The sequence below is a fragment of the Rutilus rutilus genome (genome assembly GCF_951802725.1).
Source record: "Rutilus rutilus genome assembly, chromosome: 22".
NCBI lineage: Eukaryota > Metazoa > Chordata > Actinopteri > Cypriniformes > Leuciscidae > Rutilus > Rutilus rutilus.
Genome location: NC_140227.1, coordinates 22,569,626 through 22,589,801, shown reverse-complemented (window position 1 = coordinate 22,589,801; position 20,176 = coordinate 22,569,626). Strand labels below are relative to the sequence as shown.

Sequence of the window (20,176 nt, the reverse complement as noted above, 5' to 3'; positions counted from 1 at the left end):
ACTAAATAAAAGCAGAGCCAAATGTGACTTTTTATAGTAAGTTATCTTATGATTGTTAGTGTATGTCTATGTATAGTTTATCTAAATTGCTATAATATTTACTAATAAGATTTATTATACGATTGATTTATTAATGATAAACAAAAACAGTGATAATTTGAAGTTTAGGCCTATTAAATGTTAAAAACGACTTTCTTATATTATTTTAAATGATGTAATTATTTTTATTTCAGCGATACTGGCCTTGATAGTAAAAATATACCATTTATTATTTAAAACCTTCTTCTTTTATGTTGTTTCTACATTCATTTGAGGATTCAATGTGTAAATATATTTATGATTACAAGTTCTAGTCTATTAATCACAATAAAAACACTGATTAATTAGATACAATCTTTTCTTAAAAACAATTCACAGCTTCTTATACAAGGCTTTTGTAAAGTGCACAAAAAAATATTATATGAAATTGTGCTACAGTTTTTTTTTTAAATTGTGCTACAGTTATCTCTCTTGGGCAACCTATAAATCCCAAACAACAGCACTAAAACAAGAATAAAGCTGTGGAAATCACAGTTAATGTCTAGTGTGCCCAGTCGGATAAGAGACCGAACACAATGCATTGAGTCAAGCCCGGATTGGGTTGGCTGTGCAAACACTCTGGTGAGGATTGGTAGAGTTTATGCTACGCAATGCTAGATCAGACATTCGATGATCAATGTGGGCCCGTGGCAAATCTTGCAGCTGTTGACCATGGTGGTCAAAAAGCCCTTTGCTCATTCGGAGGTCCAGCAGTTTCTGACCCAGCTGTGCTTGCAGCTGCCTTCATCTGCAGACCCTCCGCAGACAGCCATGAGGCAAGCAGCATTCAGCTCCTGATCAGAGACGACGAGTGCAGCCGGCGCAGTGTGGACAGACACGCACGCGTCAAGTGGAGAGAGGCGGAAAGCATTAGACGGTGCATGAAAGAACCATACGATGTCTCCATTCTGTGTCGCATACAAACCATTCCTTCTCTAAACTGTTGTGTCACGCTCAAACCCTTCCCCCATGTTAAGTCGACTTCATCGAACTTCTCCTCACCCTCCACAGCAATTAAGCGGCATCCATTATTCATAAAGCTGAAATCCTTCGCAAATACAGCCTGGCACTCTAATCTGCTCACAGTGTTTGCCTATAGTTTAATTGGAGGGATTCTTCACCCCAAAGTTATTTGGATCTGCAGTCTGAGCAAGCAAACATTCTTTTTATTCCGATTAAACGTGAATTATTCTATCCGTGCCATTTCTTCTCAGACATGTCTTTGCTGCCGGTTCTGTGAAGCTGTGCTTAACTTTTCAGTTTGACGTTTCTCAAATCTGTTTGAAAGTTTCGGCAGCATACCTTTTTGAATTTCTCTCTCTTCTCATGGTTCTTAATCCACCACAAAACAATATTGGAAGTTGGATCAATGCAAGAACGTCAGGTTAGCGTAGAGTCCCCCCTCCCACTGTCTTACAAGAGCTTCATCAGACTCATATTCTAGCGCTTCAGCACTAACACACAATGTTGTCATCTGCTGTCTTAGTGAGGTGCCACAACAGAGATGTGTTGTTTTCAAAGAATTCAGCGTTCTGTCAGAAATGGATGACAGTCTTGCAAAAACAACACAATTGTGCGGCTGCACAAAGATCTGAGGCGTTTCAAAGCTCCTGCACGCCACTAAACTGACGTTATGAGAGCAAAAACACATTAGCTGGTCTTTTTCAAATGTTTTAACAGAATTGTGATTTAAACCCAGAGTAAACCTGATGTATGAGGTGTTAGTTGTAATTTTTCACTGTTACTTCTACTTTCATTACCAGACATCAATCTTTTCCTCATGCTATGGCACAGTGGGTCATGTGTGTTCTGTCATGGGGTAGGCTGTGCAAGTATAAACACGAGCGAAACAACTGGCTGGCCAAACAGCTAAAATAACATCAGAACCTCACAATTACAGAGGTTAGCGAGAGCTGGATCTGATTGTGGTGAGAAGAAATAAATTAATTTCAAATATCTAACAAATGGCGGGTCGTTTGGTTCCTGTTTACTCGCCTTCGCTTAAACTACATAAACATAGAGGTTTCATGTTTCAGATAATTACACTTCCTGAGCCTAACACCCCGAAAAGCAATGTGTCAAGGATAAAATACATTTTCTCTTATGATAGATCAGAGGCAAAGTCTTACTAATGAGCAAAATAAATCATTCCTTCCCCAAAGATTACATATTTACATAAATCAAAGGCATATTTTCGACGCAATACACAGTGAGGCCAATTAGCAGTGATCAAGGCATCCGGACACCTATTTTATCCACATCAGCTCTGCGTTGAAATCAAATTGACGCGTGCCAGTCATAGGCTGACAGAGCCATTTTCTTATCATCCCCCACGCTGTTGGGGATTTGGATGGTTTTTGCACTCGGTTAATCATCTAAATGTGTCTGCAGGGATGGATGCTGTTATGGGAAACTGCAGAGAGATGTTTCCTCATGCTAAGAGTTTTCAAATTAAAACAATAAGGACAATTTTCTTATCATTCAGTGTGTTCTACGATATAGGATGGAAGTAAATATGGCGGCTCAGTTTATAAGACAAACCGCTCATCTGATGCTTGTAATGCAGAGAACGTGGCCGAGAGAGCGTGACCAATGCGAAATGAGGGCATGACTAACCACAGAGCAACGATTCAACGAATTCTTTAAAGAGACCATCTTAAAGCAAATGTTAGTGTGGCAACCCGTAGAGATGAATGGAAGAGTATTGAGCTTATTACAACAGTCCTACAGCTGGAATCAATACTGAGAGTAGATGTTTGCGGCAGGGGGAAGCTGGGTATTACAGAGAGACCCTGTGGAGAATTACCTGATGGACAGCATGAGAAATTAGGAGTGAACATTTGTATGATGTTCAGCATGGTGATGTGCATACACCTACTGATGTGAGATTATCACTTCAATTCAACCAGCATTTGAAGCATGTTTATGTTACTGAGCTTTTGTTTGCTTGGGGAAATCCACATTATTCTAAAGAATCAGTTCATTCAGAAGGTCTGTTTCAAAGAAGTCATTGTCCATGAGTGTTCACACATATTGCCCTGCATATTTTGAATTGTATATTTTGAAGTACTAGGGATGGACGATATTAAAATCCTAGACAACACTAATAAGATTATAATTATGTAATGGACAATAAATGATAAATGGCTGATATTAAAATTCAATACTATTTTGTCTAAATAAATTTAAAATAAAACAAACAAAAATCAATTGTTTTAAATGCAATTTTTTTTTGGAATTTAGGCAAAACAATATTATAATGTATATTATGACCTTATTTATTATATATATTTATATTATAAATTATATATTAAATATATATAAAGATTCATTTATCACTGCTTTCAATTAGGTTATATAGTTTGCAACAATCCTCACCCTGAGGAAAGAGTCCAATGAGCCATTCTCCATAAACTCAGTGATGATCATGACGGGGCTGCTCTTGGTCACCACTCCCTCCAAATGGATGACATTGGGGTGATCAAACTGCCCCATGATGCTCGCTTCACTCAGGAAGTCTCGCCTCTGCTTCTCTGTGTAACCTGACTTCAGTGTTTTGATGGCCACAAACATCTCTCTCTTTCCTGGGAGCTTTAGGTTTCCACTGCACACCTCTCCAAACTCTCCTTTGGAAAAAGTGGATTGCTATTTAGGTCAAGGCACAAGAAAAGCTTCATGGTAAAACACTGCTGGATGTTTGGAGGTTTGATTACCTGCTCCAATGACTTGCTCAATTTTCACACACGAGATATCAATCTCCTTTGCAAACTCCCTCACAGCTTCATTGGGGTCTTCGTATGTAAATGGATCAATGTAGATCTTCATTCCTGGTGACACTTGAAAAAAAAAAACACAGCTATAATATTTAAAACTAATTTAAAATACTATATACAATACTGCACGTCAGAATAGTCAGTGTAAATGTTTGAAAGCATCAGTGATGTGGGTCTTTGGAAATTTTGGGAATGGCTGGCTTTCCAGTAGCTTTGGATTCTGAGCCTGACATTGGAATAGTTCATGACTGCAGTCAGTGGAGTGTAACAGCGTTCGCTAGGAGAAAGATAAGGCATTTTAATGTATGTATCAGCTCTGGAGTGTCATAGTCCCTGATGGAGACCATTTATCAGCAATTTCCATTGCTGCCAATCAAATGGCTTTTGATTGCAAGGTAAATTGGCTTAAGGTGAACTTAAATGTGTGGGGACTCATGTGTGTGTCATTCCTGCCTTAAATCAGATTATTCAGCCTCTCAGCTCCAAATCTACCCAAAGGCATTTTAATAGACATTGTGTTTTCTTGCAGCTGGAGTGTTTTTTTTATTTATTTATTTATTTTATAATTGGTGATCTGGCTGCACAGACATTTTGGAATTGATAAATGTATTCTCACAACAGACAAGGAGTAGATAAATAGAGCGAGAGAAGTGAATGGCATCCAACGTCAAAGGATTTGTGAACGTTACAATATTACAAATTCATGAGGTTGTATTGTATGTGCAATGCTGGAGAATGTTCTTCTGAGTAGAGCTCGCTTTTAAAGGGATAGTTCACCCAAAAATGAAAATCTGTCATCATTTACTCACCCTCACTTTGTTCCAAAGTTATGTAACTTTATTTCTACCGTGGAGCACATAAGGACATTTTTAGCAGGATGTTGATGCTGCTCTTTTTCCCACTCCCTTTCATGATGGACAAGAGCAGCACAAACATTCTGCATAACATCCCCCCTTATTTTACAGATGACGAAAACAAAAATGGTGACAGAGTTTTCATTTTTAGCAAACCTTCCCTTTTTTAAGATAAAAAACAAAACAAAACAAAACAAAACTGGGTAAGCAAAAGAGAGAGAAAGCGTGAACAAGACAAGTACAGGTGAGAAGAGTGAGAATTAGAGCACTTTTTTCTCTTGAGCACTAATGGATGAATTCTGACCTTGATTTTTCTAGGTTTCCAGCCCCACACTCTTCCAGAAATGATTTCAATAAATACAGCATTTACCAATGATTACACTGCGTAAAAGCTGTTTAAATTGATAAGGAAGGGCAAAGAGAAATAAAACTTGAGGAAAAGTGCCAGACCATTTTCATTCAGCAGAGTGAGCAAGAGAGAGATAAACTATAAGCCCTCAGAGAGAGAGTGAGCAAGAGCAAGCGAGCGAGCTTAGCTTTAAATTATTGCCTCGAGAGAATCTTAAAGATTTATTTCTATAAATGGAACAGCACTCCAAGGCTAAGATGGTATTTACTGAAGTATTGCTCATTTTCCGACTAATCTTTGATGGATCTTACTAACTTTGAAACACCTGGCACTGAGCTCTTTTTGCATTAGATTTGTGTACTACTGTGATGGGAAAATAAACAAGTGGCGGAAAAAGAACTAAGCAAAAGAACAAAGACAAACAAAGAAATCGCTCGTAGGGAAAGTGGATAATATGCTCTCTGATGAGATTTTTTAGGGAAACTGGGATTAATATTCCCAAGGTCCAACTTTGAGACAGTGTGTTTGACAGTGAAAGAGATACAGTAGAGGTGTCTGAAGTGGGTAAACGTAAGAGAGTGCTTTAGTAAGTGTAAAATACATTGAAGTGGATTCATGTAAAATGTTGATGGTTTTACTGTCTTAATGACCTTCAGTTTATTTGTATGCCTGTTTGAGATTTTGCTAGCTTTCTGTTTGTGTAAATTATATACTACCATTCAAAAGATTAGGTTTAGTAAGATTTTTGTTCTTGAAAGGAATAAATACTTTTATTCAGCAATGATGCACTAAATGTGACATTAAAGACTTTTGCATGGCTGCAAAAGATTTCTATTTCAAATAAATCTGTTCTTTTGAATCTTTTGAATTTTCTATTCATTAAAGAACCCTGAAAAAAAGTATCCCGGTTTGAACAGAAACATGTTTTCAACATTGATATAATAAATTTTCTTCTTTTTTTTTAACACCATTACAGGAATAAATTACGATCATTGAAATTTTATTTCACATTATTACTGATTTTTACAGCATTTTTGAAAAAATAAATGCAGCCTTGGTGAGCATAAGAGACTTTGTTCAAAAACAAAGTCTTAAACAAAAAATCTTACTGACCCCAAACTTTTGAATGACAGCGTACGAAGAAATGTATACATAGTGTGTGTATAGTGCTGCCAAGTCCTAAGTACTCACTGTGGCCGCTTGTGTAGTGCTGCAACTTGTCCGTGTATTCTGAATCCGCTCTCTCGAACCCACGTCTGAAAGAACAAAGGCAAACAGCTCTACTTGTACTGTTTAAAAAGGTGCTAATGCCATGAAAACAACACTTACTACTGCCCACCATCATCTTGTTAACACAACCTCATCATTAGAGTTTTTACGAGCTATGCTGCTCTGTAAATGTCCACTAATGAAGCAAATGAGGACAAAGGCGTAAGATTTTGACATGTTGTTGGTATAATTGGGGGAAAGCTATGCTAATGGTTTACATGTTTAAAACACACTGAGAGGAACTCACCGGTTGCAAACGATGATGATGACCACCACCGCAATGAGAAAGACCAGACCAGCAGCCGCCGAGCCAATGATGAGAGGCAGCTTCTCTTGAATGCTAGTGTTGTACTCCTCTGTAGGTACACACACACACACACACACACAAATCCAAAAGTTATCACTTCCTGACAAACCCCACCAGTGTGTCTCTATATATGAAGCAGCCTGAAGCAAGTTCAGACTCCACTGAGGCACAGGAGTCCTGCAGTGTATGTCTACACAGGTGAGAGACCCTCACTTCCCCACTTTCACAGTGGGGAATCTGGGACAGGAAGCCCTGTGCAAGATACCTTCAGGCAGATGGGGATGTACACTTGGACTCCTTGGCTACAGCAGCATATGGGCAGCCAATAGAGGAAATGTGTTGGTGCAAAACAGACGGATTGGGATGTTGGGAAGGCCTGGGGAACTTTCTTTTCCCTTCCTTTCCTGCCTAGCTTTCTCGTTCTCCTCTAGTTGTTTATAATTACAGACTATTCGTTCACAACACAGACAACCCCCTGAGCTCACTCTGCAACCCTACAGGCTAAGTAAGCTGCTAGCGTGCTACCAGATTTTACCACATTTAAACACTTGCTCCGAGCTCCCAAAAGCTGATGTAGTAAGTAAACAAAAACTTGAACTTCATCAGGTCTCATGTGAATTCAACTACACTGTAACTTCCTTTTTAATCGGTTTTAAAACTCTTGGTTAAATCACTCCAAATGAGCGCAGCCTGCTGGCATGACACATCCGTGTTTGGATCACCTTGCTGAGTTGCTGTCTCTCATCATGCCAGGAGAGAGCTCGGGAGGATAGATCAGACTAATTCTGACTCTCCGCTCATAATAAGCGGCTTAGAGAGTAAGGAGCCATGAGTGAGCAGCTGCCTCTGAACGAGGAGATCTGGGAAGGGCAAAACGATGGGCGGCCATCCAATGGCATGTTTCAGCCACCATTCTTCCTCTACAGAGTTTTGCGAACAGAATCTAAAAACGGGCCCAAACTATATAAGCAAAACAGTAATATTTATGTAACAAAATGTATGTATAAAATTGTATGTTTTCCCCCCAATATTATTTATATTATTAATAATATAAATAATTATCTAAAATATGTAGTGTATCTTTAACTACAAATCTGTTCAAATAAAAAAATGTTGGTCCAAGATATCATTTATACTGAATCTAATCAGAAACATGCAGCAGAGAGAGGACAGGACATTTGGAGATGTAACATGGATCATCATTAGACGATTAGATTAGTAGATGAACTATCTGCTTCAGCAAGTCAATTACACACAGGCTTGCTCTTAAGATAAGAAGTGGGAAAATGATGGGCTAAATCATATGCATGTAATTTATTCCCATGAATGCCAAATTTGAAGGGGTGATTTTGTATTAAATAAACCACTGTTTTATCATAATTTTGATTAGATATTCACCCTCAGTCATGGTCTGGAAGTACATCTTGCCGCTGAAGCGTCCGAACCCCGCCACCGTACGGGCTCGGACCTGGAAGACGTAGATGCCTCCAGGTTTGAGGCCACGGATGACTGCAGTGTTGGTTTGACTCTTTACTATGGAAGAATTATGCTCCGTCTGGTCCTGAAACAGAGAAATTACAAAAAAGGGTAGAGACATTAATTTTATAAATCCAGTGGTGTTTTTGGTCAGTATTTCACACCAAAGGACATCACAAGAGAATCAGAAGAGTACATATGGCTCTCTAACAGGGCTATCTATCTCATCAAGCCCCATCAGGAGAGCCCGACTGAGGGTGCTGGGCACAGGAACGGTGGCTGACACTTTCAGGCCAGCCACGATTCATTAGTCTGGGTTGAAAGCTGTGGCCACTGTCGCGCTGCATGAGTGTCTGTTTGTGTAAGCAAAGAAGAGAAAGAGTGATAGTGAAAGAGAAGCAGATAATGTAGGGCTCAGTGTGTGTCTATACATGTACTACTTGAGTGCTCCGTTTTTTTTCTGTCAGCTCTATTTCTGAGCTCTGTGATGTGAGCTTTGCTGCAGTGTTTTGCAGTGTTTTGACAGGCGGTCCTCAGCACTGTCTGCGAAAGGAATTATACTGAGGAAAGACTAAGAACAGGAGCAGAGCCCATGGGACAGTCAGCTTGTGTGTGTGTGTGTGTGTGTGTGTGTGTGTGTATTACAAAGAAAGAAAAGACAGAAAGTATCTGTTAAACTATGCGTGTTGTATTTAAGGGTGTGGTTGTCTTATGTGTGTCAACCAGCGCAACAAAGCGAGCGAAACGGGAGACTGAAAGAATATCGGCATACTATGTGGGTGTGCGTGTTTCTCAAGCACAAGTTAGCGTGTGTGATTTCTGCGGCCCGCGCTGACAGAGAGGAATCTGTAACTGAAATATTTGTTTTACTTCAGTGAAATCTCTGTTATTTTAGCCACTGGTATCCGGATCGAACCACAACAGTCTTTTGCAGAGCAACTGCGTTTGTAATAAAGTTCGACAGAAAAGGAATTTGCTATTCGATATGTCGGACAGCTGCCAAAACCCTCAATTAAACAGCAATCGAACATCAGCAACCTTTTTCACAAGGAACTTTAATACATTAACATTACTTGATATAGTTTTTTTCAGTTTAATTTATGTTAAGTAAAATATCAAAATAGTTTTGATCATTTTAATATTTATCATTATTATGATGGATAATCTTACATTTATAAGTCACCCTCACATAACCAAAAATTAATAATACATGTTAAATGACACTGCATGCTTTAATTCACTAAAAGTGCATACATTACTCAAGTGTGTTTATGTGGTACCTTCTCATAATACTGCAGCTCATAGTCGAGAATGACCCCGTTGGGCTGGTCAGGCTGGGACCAGGAGAGAGTGATGCTGTCAATGGTGCGACTGACCTGATGCATGATAGACACCGTAGAAGGAGCTGGAAAACAAAACAGAGACATATTATATGCAGTATTTAAAGATTGATGCAAAACAAGTTGTGGACATGCTTTATATACAGCAATATAGGCATTAAAGCACAGATCCTGGTGTGTGATTAAAGTGATGCAAATTGCACAGCGCTGAACCACATAAACAAGGTGGGAAAGGGAATTTCCAGGCCAGGCTCTGTCTCTGTCTCACTCATTGGTCATGGTTCCTCAACGCGATGTAATCTAGCCTGAAATCTCTTCTCTTGTTATATTCTCCTGAAAAGGAAGGCGGACTAATTTTGTGGTGTGCTGAAAACACATAAAACCAGGTGCAATTTCTACTCATGAAAACCACAAGTATGTTGAACACAACTGGCATTTTGTGTCTTTGAATTTGTGAATTATAGAGTTTATTTTTTATTAGCATGCCTGGTAATTATGCGGGAGAGTGTCAAACCCCATATTAGTAGCTCTGTTGTGTCGGACTTGTCCAACCTGACTGCTGTACAAAAGAATGCTTCCCTGTTCATTACTGAAATAAAAGTCCAGGGTGTTCCTAATGGCCATTAAGCATTAGAGCGTGGCATACTGGGTCAGAAAAACTCAATGGAGATGCTCGGGAACGCAGTTGAAGCAGTGTGGGCTTTGGAGAGGCGGGATTTATGACCCTTGCCGTCTCCAAGGCTCAGGCCCGTTAAGACACGGGCCTCTCCTCAGGCACACACTTCTCTACGAAAAAGCCACTCTTTGGGAAAGCCCGTCACTACTATCAGCTTGAGCTTTTGGTCTCCGGGGTTGAAGGAGAGCTTAAGTGGCTTATTCGTGTGCTTATTTCCCACTCTTGAGAGCCCAGAATGAGTTGTAAATCTGTCTCAAATGCACAGGTGATAGAGAAGCTTAGAGCAGCACTGCTCAATTTCAGCAGGTTTTCTCTCTAGGGGTATCACAAATATGAAATCTTATAACAAAATTAATTGTAATTAATGATTCAATTGTCTGTTAAAATAAAATAAAATGAATTACAAAAAAAGAAATAAAAATCTTATTTGTCCAACCTGACTTTTATACAAAGGAAAGGCCCCCTGTTTATTACTAAAACAAAACAAAATATAATAAAAAAATAAAAAAAATAAAATTAATTAATTTAATTAAATCTAACTTGTCATCACTTTTATTACTAAAGATATAAAATGAAAAATGAATTACTAAAATAAATAAATTTCAATTTATGATTGTAATTTACAGTGGACAATAATCTCAAATAATTATGATAATAATCTAATATGGGATATTATAATAATCACTACAGGCCTAGTCTGACCTAGTGGGCGTTCATTTATCCAAATGCACATGCTGAACAAGCTATAGTCTTGTTGTCCCTGCCAGTTAATAAATATATGTCAGATGATAATGAATGGCTTCCCAGAACCCTGAGCAGTCCAACCAAGACCTGTGTTCTAAAAGGCAAGCAACTGGCAGCATCTTGTCTGCCTTAATGGTGGTATGCAGTATCAACAGAGGACTAATAAGAAAAGCAGTCAGGCTTCCTCTACAGGGAAGCATACAGGCATCATATTATACATGAATAAAATATATATATTTAAAGTCTGACATATGTGCTTTGTGCGCTGCATGTACATTGCGCCCAGCCTGTCGCTGGTAATCCAGTCTGGGCTAATGCAAACAAAGTCAGAGCATGTACAGCAGCTCATAAGAGTGAACATATGCTGATTTGAGAGAGTTGAGAAGGCAGATTATTGCGGTTTTCCAGTTACTGGGGGATGTTTTCCTCATGCCTGAATGACAGCCGTCTATCACAGAAAGTTAGCGGGCATCATAGTTCAATCTAAAGTAAAACAGTAGCATCATAGGTAAGAAAGCGACAACTTAAACATCTTAGCGAAGAAAGTGCACTCTCAGAAATGATTATCACAGCTAGTAAACTGTTTGTTCTGCTTTTGCAGAATTCCAGTGTTTCCACACAATTGCGCTCCATGGTACAGCTGATGAGGACTATTTATCTGCAAGCCTAAGTGCTTAACTTTTTCCTGGCAGACTGAGTGTTCGGACACATTGGAACGATCACACTATGTGCCGCACGCGGTCTCTGTGCGTGAGGTGCAGAAAACATAAGCATGAGGAAGAGATAACGTTTGCATATGGGCGCTGAGGAAAACAACCAGATGGAACAGAACGGTCCTGTTTAAAAGTTGGATGGAATAAGGATGAGCTTATAGAATCATACATATCCAAACAGTTGATTGGTAATTTATTCATCACAGTGCTGGGCATTAACATTTATATGGGCTGTTCTTCTGGACCAATATGACAAACACCAGGGTTTGTGCACACTTCATGACTATTTTGCAATAGTTTCTGAGAACTAATTCTGTGCTATATGCCTGTATATCTTTACTTCAGCGTCTAACAGATCCATAATAAATAATATACACGGTTTACCAAGTTAATTCCACTCGTATAAGTTTATTGGTCTGTAATGGGGCATGGACTTGCAAACACAAAAAAGCCAATTCTTGAGCCCTGATCCAGTTGCAGTGCCTCTCAGCCATTATAACTACAGCAAGCCTGGATTCTGGATTCTTTCTTAGAATCCCAACAAATACTTTGCCCAAAATTCCAAACAATAAAAGAAACAAAAAAAGAAACGAAGATCATGCTGCTGAAAACACAGCTTCGCCATTACAGGAATAAATTACATTTTAATAAATATTGAAATGGAAAAGAGTTAAGCGTTGAATTGCAATAATATGTCAGAATATTACTGTTTTTACTGAACTTCTGAACAAATAAATTCAGACTTGTAAGCATAAGCATTTCAAAAACATTACCCCAAAAGAAATCATTCTCAGGTGATATAATGTATATGCATATATGTGTGCATTTGTATGTAAATTAATAAATGTAAATGATCTCTATTAAAAAGATGCTTGATTGAATTAATATGTGTGTGTGTGTGTGTAATACACAACATATATTCATATGAATTCAATCAAGCATCTTTTTAAGAGAGATATTTTTTATTAATTTACATTATATCAGAGTAAGCGTCACCTGAGAATGATTTCTTAATTATAGGTGTTTAATGACTAATGAGTGATAATTAGGGACAGGGCTGTACCAGTGAGTGAGCAAAGAACCAAAAGCTCGGCCTAATAATCATATAAAAGGCTCTGAGTGTTGTGGAATGTTCTCTCAACTCCACTGGCTCTGCACTACGGGTCTATATAATAGGTTTGGAAGGCATGTGGATCTCATTTGGAGGCGAGTTGTGGTGTGGAAGAGCGAAGTAGTGATTTGGTAAGGTTGGTAGAAGTAGCCCTTACAGGTCAGCGCTTATAAATTTCGTCCACCCCCGTCGACTCCCCGAGCCCCTTTTACGGTAAAACTTTTCCCCACAGCAAGCTTTTCCCAGCACAATCTGACAGCAGCTGCTGTTCCTCTACCAAGCAGGACCGTACACTGCGAGTATTCCCTATTTACGAGACTCACGTCCAGAGAGAGCCAGAAAGGAGGGGAAGAACCCACTGCATTTGCATGTAACATTTAGCAATGGTGTACGACCTAAAAAAAAAAAAAAGGCAGAGAGAAACAGTGAGTCTGGCAGGCGTCCCTATTTCCCATCTGTATTGGATTGAGGGTTTTATGTCTCCACAGAGTTTCCAGCGCCGTAAAGCAGCGCACCCCCTTTTCAGTTCATCAAGCTTTAAACCATCTGCACTGGAAAAGATTGAAGCATTAATGTACTCGTATACACACCATAAGCTAATTCAAAAAATAGGCACTTCAGCGTCTTAAGAAGATTGCAGACACTTACAGAGAGTTTGAGTCTAATCTGAAACCCTCAGCACAGTTTCACTGTTCAAGGTACTCTGGTGTTTAGTGAAAACCCAAGCAAGTCTGTAAATGGCAGCTGTCCAATGACGTGCATTAGCATTCCTTCTTTTATGCATAGACGCATAGTCAATATGATGTATGTCGACTGCCATCTGACAGATCTCACAATCTTCACAGACAATCAGAGGTCTGTTGGCACATCACATCTAAACAAGGGAACCTGTTCAACTCTTGTTCTTTTTGCTAACAGAGAGGAGGACAAATTATATTAGCGTTCATGATTTTGTTATCCTGCCATGATTTATTTGGATCAAGACTTAGGCACAAGGACAGTGAGCTAATCACGTGATCTCAAGCCGGTACGTGATTTTAGCCTGGGACTTTGGACTAAAAAAAAAACCTAGGGAAATAGAAATACATAAATACAGATACAAGCCCCACAAAAATCTATACATTTATGGAACATTTTCATTTGCATATGATCTGCATGATACATTAAGATATCATCTCTAATATCTCTTTTAGCTTGTATTCTTTTAGCAGAAGTCTAAATAGATGCTGAAATGTAAATTATGGATGTATTTACAAACTAAACATTCTAAAACATAAAATTCTAAAACATAAACATTAGGGAAGTAACGATACAAAGCTATATCGAGATATTGCGATATAAAAATGTGACGATATGTATCATTGATGCAAAAGACATAATTCCCAATATAGTTTGTCAAAGACTCAGCTTACTGTATTTATAAGGTAATTCACCCACAAATGTAAATTCTGTCTTCATGTACTCACTGTAGAACCACACTTTACATAACAATACATACGAATACTCATGAGATCATGTTGCATGATCATGTAATACTGAGAGCTGACAGAGTATCCACATTACGGAGATCACTTGTGTCTGAGGGCTGCAAAACTAACCTTATTAGCTGTCTTTGTCATTGCTCATAGCTTCGACATCTTCTTGTTCTGTACATCATCACTTCCGATACACTTTGTAGATGAATGCAAAGAAATGAAAAACAGAAAAATGCTACTTTCCTGCTTAATTTTATTGCTATTCAAAGTACTCATTCACTCTACTGGGTTTTGCTTTTTAATAAAAAAAAAAAAAAAAAAAAAAAACTCCTTTATAGTGATCGACCGATATATCGGGCCGATATTTTTTTAAATACGGTTTTACGTGTATCGCCATCGGCCGATACGCGGCTGCAGCGTTCGCCGATAGATTTTTCCCGGCATTATTTACAGACAGGCGTCAGCGGGCAGCTCTGTGTTGCTGGAGGCTGCAGTTCACGTGCAGCCCATGCACTGCCCCTCCCACACTTGCAGAGTGCAGGAAGACTCTAACTGTTTGACTTAGCTGAAATATTGCCATACACTTTGAAAGTGGAAACACGTTGCTCTATATGTGCGTGCAACTAAAGCTAAGCAAGTTTGTGGGTCCAAATGGAAAACGCGAATGCCGAATGCCTCATCTATAAAACTGCTTGTCATTGTATTTAGGGAGCTGCAAATATCTAAGTTTGAGGCTATCCATATGCCTGCCGACGTTGTTCCGTGATTCCGTGATGAGTTTTATTCAGCGACCACCTGGCTGAGGCTACTGTGTGCAATAGTGCAATTATTTTATTTATGCTTAAATATTTATTTTCAGAATTTATTTTCAGAATTTGAATTATGCTTAAATATTTATTTTCAGTATTTTCAGCACTGAACTTTTTTTTTTTTACTTGTTCTACCTCACGTTTTTAATATTTGTCAAACATTGTTTTTTTAAGTTCAATAAATGTTCCTTTTTTAAATTGAGACTTGTAACATTTGTTATCATCATGGTGTCATTTTTATGATGTAAATTGAGTGAGCAAAAGCAGTATCGGCTCCAAATATCGGGCCAAGAAAATCGGCAGTCTGTATCGGTCATCGGCTAAGGCTGATGAAAAAAAATCGGTATCGGCATCGGCACTAAAAAATCCATATCGGTCAAACCCTACTCCTTTATTAGCAACTAATAAAATATTGTTAAATATTACAATTCGAATTTAAATTTTCAGCAGCCATTACTTCAGTGTGATGTTTTGATCTTGAAATCTATGTGCAAGGAGTAGAAAAGTAAATAAAAGAAATGCAGCGGAGGAACTTGTATATTTTAAAGCCTCGAATTTCAGGATCCTACCAAACAGCCGTTCCATACAAATTACACTGGACATTTGTTTATACTTCTAGGTCTTTTTGAAATATTTCACAAAAACACAATAAACTTTTCCACTTCCAGCAATAAATCAACATGTCTAATTGAGCCTTTGCACCTGTCACTGCAGCGCTTTGTTAATCCAGGATGATTACAGCAAAACACACTGTTCTTTGTGAATATTATTGGCTTTGATTAAACAACAGTGATTTAAACACTAAATCCCTGTTGTATTGTATTTACTGTTGTTGGACGTATGAGCGGAATGTTTTCAATCATCAAAGCGTTCGTAATTGGCAAGACTTCAAACTTATGACAATAATGCACTTATATTGTAGTTTTCTTTTCTGTACACATGCATAATGAAATGGATATTTTATGCACTGCTCACTGCATAGTCAACAGCTCCTGTGGCCAGTCCTGCATACTTATGAAGGCCTTTTTCCCTGGCTAATGCAAATGAAACAACCCTTACTTTCCTCCGATGACACCTGATGTGATTAGTATGCAACAGCATGTGACAGGACGAGAGCTGTGATTTTGGACTTTGCCAGTGCTCCAGGTGTCCGGTGCAGTCTCCTGCCCGGCTGCCCCCTGACCCCACCTGGCACCTTCCATATGTGCCCTCTCTGCCACCTTCTGTCACAGTGCTCCCACACCAGCCACCCCCTTTATATTTGTGAGGGACGGCATGAAAAGGGGAAAGATCCATGTCCGAGGTGGAAAAATCCCCTCCCTCCCCAGCTCTTCTGCATTACAGGTGGCAATAGACATCCATCTGAAAGCAACACTGAAGCGAGTCCATTTTGAATACCGAAATGGATGACTCTCTCTGCAATAAGGTCAAGACAGTAAAATACAAAAGTGCACTTCTCAATTACACGGCAATAGAATCATCTAGCTCTGTATCGCCACATTCTCCAGAGGCTGCCGGTGGCATCACTGTCTCTGGTGGCCCGACAGGAGTTCGCCAAAGCAATTCTGAAGATAATTAAGTCATAAATCTTCCACCAGCACCCGACAGCGCCCAAGCCAGATTACCAGACCCAACTCTGCATAATGTAATTCATTCACACAATGATTCCCCCATCTGATAAGGAACCAATTCATTTTCTCAGGTATTAAGGAAAGCCTGACACATGTGGTACTGCTCACCTTGGGCTAATGAAATGGATAAACAAACAGTAGCTGGAGTGTATTATGCTGAATGACGCAATAGAGTACATGTGAGCTGGCAGACGGAAACAGCATATGGGTCGGCCGTTTATCTGGGTGCGCCAGACTCTCACGCAGAAAGCTAATGGCCGGGAGCTAATGTTGCCAGGAGTTTTCTGTGATGGACAACAACTGTTATGCTCAAACAGTGCGTTAGACTGGAAACATGCTAAACAAAAATGGAATATAAAGAATAAAATACCATCTGTAATAACTTGGAGTGCACTATTAAGTCATTAAATATGTTTCACCAATTTATGTAACAAAGTAAAACCGTTTCAATAATAATACTGTATGTAAAAGTTTGACACAGAAATGTAATTAAAAAAATTAATAACTCTTTTCACAAGTTCAATTTTCAAAGTTCAATTCATCAACAGTTAATGCATTAAGTATTATGAACTAACAACATACAACCTTTTGTTTTTACAGCATTTTATTCTAGGTTGTTGTTGTTAATTACCATTAACCAAGATTAAGAAATGCTGGTATTGTTCACTGTTAACCATAATATTAAGTGTATTTGAATTCTGTATATTACAACAGTAATTTGTGGTTATTTGTTAAATGTTTATTAATTTCTCATAAACCTTTTTTTAAATATACATTTATTAAATGTGGATAATTTGTTTTATAAAATGATGCAATATTTGATTGATTCGTGATCTCTGTTGCAATATACAGTGTTGCAATGAATTCAGGGCATGGCAAAGGATGTAAAGCTCAACCACATAAGGCTTATTGAATCTTGTAGACAGAATTGTTGATTTTTTGTGTGTGTGTTACCATTCATCCATCTCTGCAGTGGGAAGAACAGCACTACGTATAAAGTGAAGCGGACTGAGCCATGTGGCTCTATTTCTCTCCGTTCATGGGGGGAGGCAAGTTAAACGACCCCTTGAGTAGCACTTGCCAAGTGCTTCCCGACTTTAGGCAAATCACAAATTGCATGCGATCTGTCACACACTGCTCTAATAAAACTTTCAGAGAGAGGGACACCCGGGCGGACATTTTCTATCCTTGGCTTGATAAATGCTGGTCTCAAATGTGTGTGTTAGAGTAAAGTGAAGGGCCTGGAGTCAGTTTGGGTTTACTTGATGACTGATTAACCTTGCTTACCCTGTTGATGCAGAGCTGCAGGGGACAGGCGAGGAAAGCCAAGCAGAAAGGAAAGGTAAAAGCTGTCTTTGTGTCTCCAGCTGTCCGACACAGACGTGCACTATTACTGTAGCCGACCAGAGCTCAAGGCCTTCATTCCAGTTTGCCTCTGTAAGATTGCCTCAATAACACATTGTGCCTTTCTTCAATACAGCTTTGTTAAGCTTTCTGGTGTGCCATAATTAAGACAAATCTCTAAACTAATAAAGAAAAAGCATGCTCTGTTTAGACCTCCAAGGGACACTGATCTAGATTGCTGCTTGGGCTTCAGTCAAAGATCAACAACTACCCTCAACAACACACTATGATGCAAGTAAATGGACGCTCAAGCTACTTGAATGCATGTCACTGCATTACAACAAAGTATCAAACCAAGTGAGGAATTAAACCACACGTCTATTAAGCTAAATAAAAATAAATAAATAAACAGGTTAGGTTTTCAATGATAAAACAAGATAACATTTTCAAAAATAACACGAAAGGTTTGCAGAAATGAAATGTCCACATTTTAAGCATGGGTTAAGTGCATCCTATTATTTTTTGGGCTCCACTGTATTAGTAATTCTCATTCAGGCTACTTCAAATTGAATTTTTATCCATTAAACTCAAAACCCTTGAAATAAGGGGGTTTTGTGATTTTTTTTCTTTCTGCTATTTGATTCACTAGTGGAAAAGTTTGAAGGCCTTCAAAAGATTAAAGGACCCTTGACACAGTTTTACAATGACCAAATTCATTTCAAAGGTTCTTCTCTGCTAACTTTTTAAAGCATGAAGTGTCAACGTGTCTAAGTTGAAATGGCCTAGATTTTTTATACCAAGATTAGTGGTTCTCATCTAGTTTTGCTTCAGGGCCCACATTATATAATAGACATCAAGTGGTTAATTAGCATAGTACTTAGTACTTATTATTATTACATAAAAATGTCTTTACATACGAAGTGTTTATTTATACTGAAAGCAAATAGCCAACAGCTAACCTGGGTTTTTTCCTGTAACTCTGCCCACCTATATTTATACTTTGTGTGAATAGCATCTATCAGTATTTGCTGTAAACAACTGAAAAATGTATTAACAAAAGGATATGGGAACTACTTGTTCCCTTTTTTAAAGGTTAATGATTTGCTCTCAGACAGCATATGCAGTGAGTTTGCTTCCTTCTTCTCTGAGAAAATCAATAATATCAGAAAGGTGATCAGCACATCCTTGAGTTGCGCTGGGGTCAGACAGATCAGACCACAACCTGTTACTATGTCTGATTTCGAAGAAATTGATGGCAACATTTTGGAGGAAACCGTACAGCACCTTAAAACATCAACCTGCGCCCTTGACGCACTTCCCACATCTTTTTTCAAAAGTGTGTTAAACTGTTTAGAAGCAGATCTCCTAGAAGTGGTAAACTCCTCGCTTCTCTCTGGGAATATCAACATATCACACCAATCCTCAGGTCTTTACACTGGCTCCCAGTTTCATTTAGGATTGATTTTAAAATATTATTACTGGTATATACATCACTAAATGGCCTAGGGCCTAAATACATTGCAGATATGCTCACTGAATATAAACTCAACAGATCACTCAGATCATTAGGATCACATCAACTAAAAATACCAAGGGTTCACTCGAAGCATGGCGAGTCTGCTTTTAGCTACGATGCCAGCCGCAGCTGGAACCAGCTTCCAGAAGTGATCAGATGTGCTCCTACAGTAGTCACATTCAAATCCAGACTCAAAGCACATCTGTTTAGCTGTGCATTTAATGAATGAGCACTGTGCCACTGTTCGTCCGACTGATTACACTGTATTTCATGTCTACATTCTCCTTTTGATTCTAAACTGAACTCATATGGCACTGATTGATAACCGGTGTTATTTAGTGTTTTTTTTTTTATGTTCACAACCCTATCGCACCCTCATTTTGGGTTGTGACCCACAAGTTGAGAACCACTGGCCTATAGATAATAAAATCATCTTAAAAACTACACATTTCTCTGCAGTAAAAAAATGGCAGAAAAAAGTGAACCATAGGAACTTTTTGCAGCTTTACTCACTACTACATTCTGGGTCAATGCAGAGAACAACACCAACCTGATACTTAGTGGGCAGACTGGACATAATTCATCAAGATCTGGAAAAGAACTCTCCAAGGCCAAGATCATAACACTCTCCCCATAATAGCAGTGTTTATGAATTGTTCATCCCTTAATAAGTGTGCACGAGGACAGTTTAAGCCCATGATGTATCATCAC

The 20,176-nt window shown here is 38.7% G+C and overlaps 1 protein-coding gene across 3 annotated transcripts in view; it reads right to left on the bottom strand.

Moving 5' to 3' along the window:
• Positions 1 to 20,176, bottom strand: part of ephb2b (eph receptor B2b) — a 160,618-nt gene that overhangs the window by 11,234 nt on the left and 129,208 nt on the right. For 2 of the 3 annotated variants that reach the window (XM_084396160.1, XM_084396158.1), the window contains 6 exons: positions 9,387 to 9,511; positions 8,029 to 8,191; positions 6,571 to 6,679; positions 6,246 to 6,310; positions 3,792 to 3,914; positions 3,457 to 3,704 (listed from right to left, as the gene is read on the bottom strand). In XM_084396160.1, the coding sequence (XP_084252286.1) occupies positions 3,457 to 3,704; positions 3,792 to 3,914; positions 6,246 to 6,310; positions 6,571 to 6,679; positions 8,029 to 8,191; positions 9,387 to 9,511 (833 nt within the window). The remainder of the gene's footprint in view (positions 1 to 3,456; positions 3,705 to 3,791; positions 3,915 to 6,245; positions 6,311 to 6,570; positions 6,680 to 8,028; positions 8,192 to 9,386; positions 9,512 to 20,176) is intronic. The other variant, XM_084396159.1, reaches the window with a different exon arrangement.